At 36.5% G+C, this 6,878-nt stretch overlaps 1 protein-coding gene across 4 annotated transcripts in view; it reads right to left on the bottom strand.

The window, feature by feature from the left end:
- The window catches only part of atp8a1 (ATPase phospholipid transporting 8A1), a 354,037-nt gene that overhangs the window by 219,823 nt on the left and 127,336 nt on the right, over nt 1-6,878 (bottom strand). For all 4 annotated transcript variants that reach the window (XM_043691984.1, XM_043691994.1, XM_043692004.1 and 1 more), the window contains 2 exons: nt 5,591-5,702; nt 2,858-3,023 (listed from right to left, as the gene is read on the bottom strand). In XM_043691984.1, the coding sequence (XP_043547919.1) occupies nt 2,858-3,023; nt 5,591-5,702 (278 nt within the window). The remainder of the gene's footprint in view (nt 1-2,857; nt 3,024-5,590; nt 5,703-6,878) is intronic.

Genomic DNA, 6,878 nt, shown 5'->3' with positions numbered 1-6,878 from the left:
AACTTCCAGCTCAGCACTGTCCCCATGACTTGTCCTACCTGCCTATCTTCTTTTCCACCTATCCACTCCACCCTCCTCCCTGACCTATCACCTTCATCCCCTCCCCCACTCACCTATTGTACTCTATGCTACTTTCTCCCCACCCCCACCCTCCTCTTATTTATCTCTCCATCCTTCAGGCACTCTGTCTGTATTCCTTAAGGGCTTTTGCCCGAAACGTCAATTTTACTATCCTCGGATGCTGCCTGACCTGCTGTGCTTTTCCAGCACCACTAATCTAGAATCTGGTTTCCAGCATCTGCAGTCATTGTTTTTACCTTGAAGAGTAGGTCGTGCCTCACAAACCTTACTGAGTTCTTTGAGAAGGTGGCCAAACAGGTGGATGAGTGTAAATGATGTGGTGCATATGGATTTCAGTAAGGCATTTGATAAGGTTTCCCACGGTAGGCTATTGCACAAAATACAGTGGCATGGAATTGAGGGTGATTTAGCAATTTGGATCAGAAATTGGCTAGCTGAAAGAAGCTGAAAGAAAGGTGGTGGTTGATGGGAAATATTCATCCTGGAGTTCACTTACTAGTGGTGTACTGTAAGGATCTGTTTGGGGTCCACTGTTGTTTGTCATTTTTATAAACAACCTGGATGAGGGTGTAGAAGGATGGGCCAGTAAATATGTGGATGACACTAAGGTAGAGCTGTGGATAGTGCAGAAGGATGTTGTAGGCTACAGAGAAACACAGCTAAGTTGCAGAGCTGGGCTGAGAGGTGGCAAATGGAGCTTAATGTGAAAAAGTGTGAGGTGATTCACCTTGGAAGGAGCAGCAGGATTAAAGAGTACTAGACTAATGGTAAGATTCTTGGTAGTGTAGACAAGTGGAGAGATCTCTGTGTCAATGTACACAGATCCATGAAAGTTAACAATTCTATCAACCTGGGTGGCAAGAAGGCATATGGTGTGTTAGCTTTTATTGGTAGAGAGATTGAGTTTCGGAGCCATGATGTCATGCTTCAGCTGTTCAAAACTCTGGTGTAACCACACTTGGAGTATGGTGTATAGTTCTGGTAAACACATTATAGAAGGATGTGGAAACTTTAAAAGGGTTCAGAGGAGATTTACTAGGATGTTGTCTGGTATGGAGGAAAGGTCTTACGAGGAAAAGCTGAGGGACTTGAGGGTGTTTTCATTAGAGAGAAGTCAAGAGGTGACTTAATTGGGACATATAAAATAATCAGAAGGTTAGATAAGATGGGCAGTGAGAGCCTTTTTCCTCAGATGGTGATGGCCAGCACGAGGGGCATAGCTTTACATTGAGCGGTGATAGTTTATAGGACAGATGTCAGAGGTAGTTTCTTTATTTGGAGTGTAGTAGGGGTGTGGAATGCACTGCCTGCAACAGTAGCAGACTTGCCAACTTTAAGTGCATTTAAATGGTCATAGGATAGTCTAATGTATGAAAATGAAAGAGGGTAGGTTAGATGGGCTTCAGATTAGTTTCACAGGTTGGCGCAACATTGATGCCCTTTGGGCCTGTAATGCGCTATAATGTTCCATGTTCTAATCCTTCCCACCTTAGAATGAACAACTGGCTGGTTGGAACTGCCAACGAAAACTGCTTTGGGTCAGTCTCCTGATTGTTGTTTCCCAGCAGATTCAAATGAACAAGTGTAATTTCCGTTGGAAAGGAATGGACTAGATATTTGTTCAACAAAGTCCTGTTATATACTTTGTGTGATTCCCAGCTACTGCATCCAATATGCATTCCCTTATAACTTGGACATTTGCTTAACAGGTTACGTCAGCCCAATTTAATGAAACAATGACATCTGGGTATAAATTAACATTCAGTGTATCTCAGCAAAGTCAAGAACCAGATTTGGAATGAAATTAGTTGTTCTTTAAAAAATAACTTGCATTGGGTAATATTTTTCTTCATTTTCGGAATCTTTTCCCATTTTCGCCAGTTTGTGAACCTACCTCAAAACTGAACTATACATTTTTTTCTTGATAACATTTTTTCTACATAATTCTCCTTAAAGTATTCACCGCCTCACATAAAATTTACATACAATTGCAAAATTGTAAAATTAACCACAATCAATCCATAAGTTTAAACATTTTTAAACCACATGTAATTGACCCACATTTCACATACGTGATTTGAAAAGCAGGTCCTCAAAGCACCAAATTACATGAGTCAGATTTCACTGGTTTACACTGTTTATCTGAATTTCTCCATGACACTATTGCCTTGAAATCACGTAGTTTTTTTGTATTTATAGGGTGCATACAGTTTAACATCACATGGGTGTTTCATTGAGAATGTATTTAAGCAATAATGTATCACATGTGAAAAATCATTTTGGTTTATATCAATACTGGAAGTTGATTTTTTCCAGAATCTGATTCAAACATAATCTAGAAATGAAATAGAATGTGGTGTTCTATGGAAGGAGGAGTCTCATTTTTATACATTTCAAGGCTCCACAATAAAAAAAAAATCACAAAAACAATCAAACTCACACATCACAATAATGCTACACTGGTATTGCAAATGTCCCATTTGTCCTGCAGTTTTGGCACAAAGACTCACTGTGGTCTAAACAGTGGTATATGAAGACATTTGCAGATGAAAATTATCTAATGGCAGAGTGATCAAAAAAGATTTTCAGAAAATTATGAACAGCTGATTAAGAAATTCTATATCCACATAATTTAATCTCAAGACGGCAAACAAATCACGGTTGCTGTAATCAGTAATCTAACTAACATGTCTGAAGAAAGAAACACATCATTGCCCAACAACAGTGCACCACTCACAGTTAATAGGCAGTTTTGTATTTTTCTTTAAATTCTTACCAGTGAAATCGAGGTACCAGTCTCCTGCAGCATGCCTGCTAGTCCATATCGTTGAACCAATGGCACACACCAAAGACATGAAGAGAAGAACACCAAATAATAAGAGGATTTGCAAATTTGTGATTCGTTCCACATTTGATAATTTTAGCGGAGCCTGTGTGGTATTCTGCAAAGTAATTCATGTGAAATTACAGAGAGAAACCTTTTATTTATTGCACTGCAGTATTTTAAAAAAAAACAATCATAACCCTTGTTAAGAATATATTGTAAAGCTTCATTAGTTCAAGAAAAAAACAAACAAAATGCAAATAAACACCCCCTCTTTTTGAGAGCTTTCACTTATGACTAATTTCATTTTTCATAAACTTTGAACTGCTATATTTTGGTTCAATTTTGTCAAAAACGATGTTATTGGCACAAGAAAGGTGAAATTTCAAAATGTTCAGTGTAGCTTAAAATTAATCTTTCTGGACTTGTTTGAAAGTGCTGCACTAGAAAAACAGCATATCTCAAAAAGCTGGTGAAATCTCCAGGATGTATTGATCATGACTAGGTGCTGCAAGTAATTGTGCTGAATCTAAGCTTTTGAGAAAGTTGCACAAATAAATCTGATCTTTTGGATACATGAATACATATGAAAGAGCTTTAAAATAGTTGCTTGGTAGTACAAAATGCGAATACAGCTGATTAAGATATAGGACTAATTTCATGAGTTGAATCCGAAATTGACTTGATGTATTGGATACATGTTTATCACTCGACTGACAACGAAAGCAGTGAATTACCAGTGGTGTTTTATTAGCACTGAAGTAGATTTTTAGCACTGAAATTGAATTATTAATTTGCAATGCATATTCCCCTTCTTCCCTATGCAAACAATTTTCTAATAAATACAGAAATGGGATATTTACAAAAGGGATATCAAAAGCTCAAAGCATTGAACACTTTTCTTTTGGAATATGGCTTGCCTGAAGTTCTGCCAATTTTAATTTTAGGGCTGAATTGTTTCAAGAAAAGTTATGATGTGAAGATGCTGATGTTGGACTGGGGTGGATGAAGTTAAAAATCACACAACACCAGGTTATAGTACAACAGGTTTATTAGGAAGTACTAGCTTTCGGAGTGCTGCTTCTTCATTGAGTATGATGAAGGAACAATGCTCCGAAAGCTAGTACTTCCAAGTAAACCTGTTGGACTATAACCTGGTGTTGTATGATTTTTAACTTTGTCCAAGAAAAGTTAGACAGTTCTCCTCTCAATGTTCTCCAGTACAAAAGCTTAACACTTGCACTACTAAGTTTATTACCAACTAAAAGTGATTACTAGAGGAATAGGCAGCACACAAGAACAGTAATATTTTCTGGGTTTTTAAAAAAAAATACAGCACAATGACAGCTGAAGCTTGACTACAGTTCATGAGGCAGAAGGAATTCTCAATTGTATGTGAACTACTCTCTGCTTTGATCTTTTCAGTGTTGGTAATAAACAGAACAACTTCAGTTCAAAAGCAGCCTAATGAAAAAAAATCCTGAAAGCAGTATCCTTTCATGTAAAAAGTAAGAGTATCGCGGGGAGGGGGGGGGGGGGGGGGGGGGGATTTTAACAATTATGTACAATACTTCAAGACCTCATTATATTTACTTACATATTCAGTATTACAAAAGGTCAAGTTTCATCATGTGGTGTGAGTTGGCTTTTTGTGATATTTAGGCCTTGTACTTGCTTACACGTGGTCATTTTGAAATAAGTTGGAAATAGAATTGTAAACTAAACCATATATTTTTCTCCACCATGTTATACAATGTAAAGCTAGGAACACAGTTGTTTGAATCCATGCTTCCAAAGTAGAAGCAAGAGGCTTCGTACTCCTGTTGCAAACAGAAAAAAACTCAAATCTTCATAGAAAAGGGACTTTGTTTTAGAAACTTAGCATAGTTTAAGCACCACTGTACATATGTTGGTTAAAATGGGTATACGTAAATAAGCTGAAAGTTTGACTGGATTATGTTTATTCATTCAAATGATGAGAGCATTGTTGACAAGACCAGCAGTTGTTGTCCATGAAAAATTCCTCAAGAAGGTAGTAGTCAGCTGTTTTCTCAATGAAGTGCAAAACCTTACAGGCCAGTGCTATTTGCCATTATACTCTGTAAGAATAGATTTGCAATTAAACACAAATAATCGATAATTAGAGATCTTGAAATAGTTTAATTTTTTTACCCAAAATATCAACTTTGTTTTTCACTCAATAGACGCTGCCTGATTTGTGCATTTCTATTATATCTGAATTTTACTTGAAATGGTTTAATTTATTGGTTTAATATGTCATTAGTAATTTAACTGCCAATTAAACAGAACGGAAACTTCAATAACCTGTAAAATGGGTTTACAATCAAGAAACATGTCATTACCAACCAAGAATTCTACAAACATATTTAACATGGCATGACAACACCATTGCAGTTCCACTACACAATTAAAAATGGTTTGTTATCTTGGAGATTGCAAGGTAGAACCAACAGTCAGGTAAAATCAATCTACATAGTAATTGTCCACAGGTACCCAATCCACCATATTGGACATAGTGTATCTGCAGTACAAAGAGATTCCAGAAAAGAAAATGTCTTTATCATGATTACATATGCTCTCATCCCACCCACAAACACTTCACTGGCACAATTCAAAACCTAAATTCACAAATTATATTTTTGGCAACATGCTGTTTAAACGTACCTGCATAAGTTTTGTGTCATGTCCTGTATAAACGACTATTCCAATAACCCACTGGGTGTTTCTCAGTTGAGCACCTCGCAAAAGGATTTGATCTTGTCCCAAGGGAAAAGTGCTACAAAACAGATTAATTAAAAATGCAAGTCTGAGCTCAGACTAACCTAAAAATATAAATAACCAAACAGCATTAGAGCTCTGGTTAACTTCCTCATTGAAGTCTGCGTGGAAACAAAATAGTCTGAAGTCTAAGGCTTAAGTTAAAACTCTAGCAGATTTCATGTCAACATAAAAGCTTGCATTACTCTAGACAAATAAAATTAATATGGAATCTTCATAAACATTTTCTGATATTTTGCATCACATGAAAAATAAAAGAAAATGCAACTGTTGTTGCTCAACGGTAAATCTATTTTACTGATTTGGTATAGCTGGAAGATCACTCACTATGCAACAATTCTGCAACATTTGAATCAAAAATGACGACTGATGGTTTCAGGTCATAATAAGTCTGCTCAGCACAATGTCACTTACAATATTATATATGCGTGCCTACTTTAATTCTCTTTATATTAAACATCAAAGCCACTCAATTCCATGTTAGTCCTTTATGTAAAGAAAAACTGAGTACAGATATTAGGGATTCCGAGTATCTCAACATGAGTGTGTGGGAAGCAGAAGTGCGAGGAGAAAGGGTGAGTAGGTGTGGAAGAAAATGCCTGAAATGTAGTCAGGGAAAGAAAACAAAAAAATCGAGCAAGTGAAGAAGCAATGATGGATTTAATTCTGAAGAATGCTTCAGTAGGAAAGCGTTTGGGAAACAGTGATTATAATATCGTTAGGTTTAGAGTAGTTACGGAAATTAACAAGGTATAATCAAATATGTAAATATCGAACTGGAAGAGGTCTATCATTTTATTGAGTTGAGCAGATGTGACCTGGGAAGAATAGAATCTAAGATCAGCAAGCAAAATAGCATTTGAACAATAAAATGCCTTCAAAGAGAACATAGTTTAAGTAGAAAGTAGACATATTTACAATAAGGGGATTCAAATCTAGAGCTGGATAATTAAAGATAAACTATGAGAATTGGTGGCTTCATAATGCAGCAGAGGTTGAATAGAATACAGGTGTGCAGAAGAGAATTGAGAATGACAGCAACAGGGAAACACAATAGAGTGTATGAGAAAACATTCATTTTATAAACCATAGTAACATTACTGGACTGGTAATCCAGAGACCTGGAATAAAGGTGCAGAGATAGGAATTCAAATCTCAACATCACAGTGTAGGA

The sequence above is a fragment of the Chiloscyllium plagiosum genome, chromosome 1, assembly GCF_004010195.1.
Source record: "Chiloscyllium plagiosum isolate BGI_BamShark_2017 chromosome 1, ASM401019v2, whole genome shotgun sequence".
NCBI classification, from domain to species: domain Eukaryota; kingdom Metazoa; phylum Chordata; class Chondrichthyes; order Orectolobiformes; family Hemiscylliidae; genus Chiloscyllium; species Chiloscyllium plagiosum.
The sequence above is the reverse complement of the archived record's forward strand: the minus strand, read 5'-3'. Positions and strand labels throughout refer to the sequence as shown.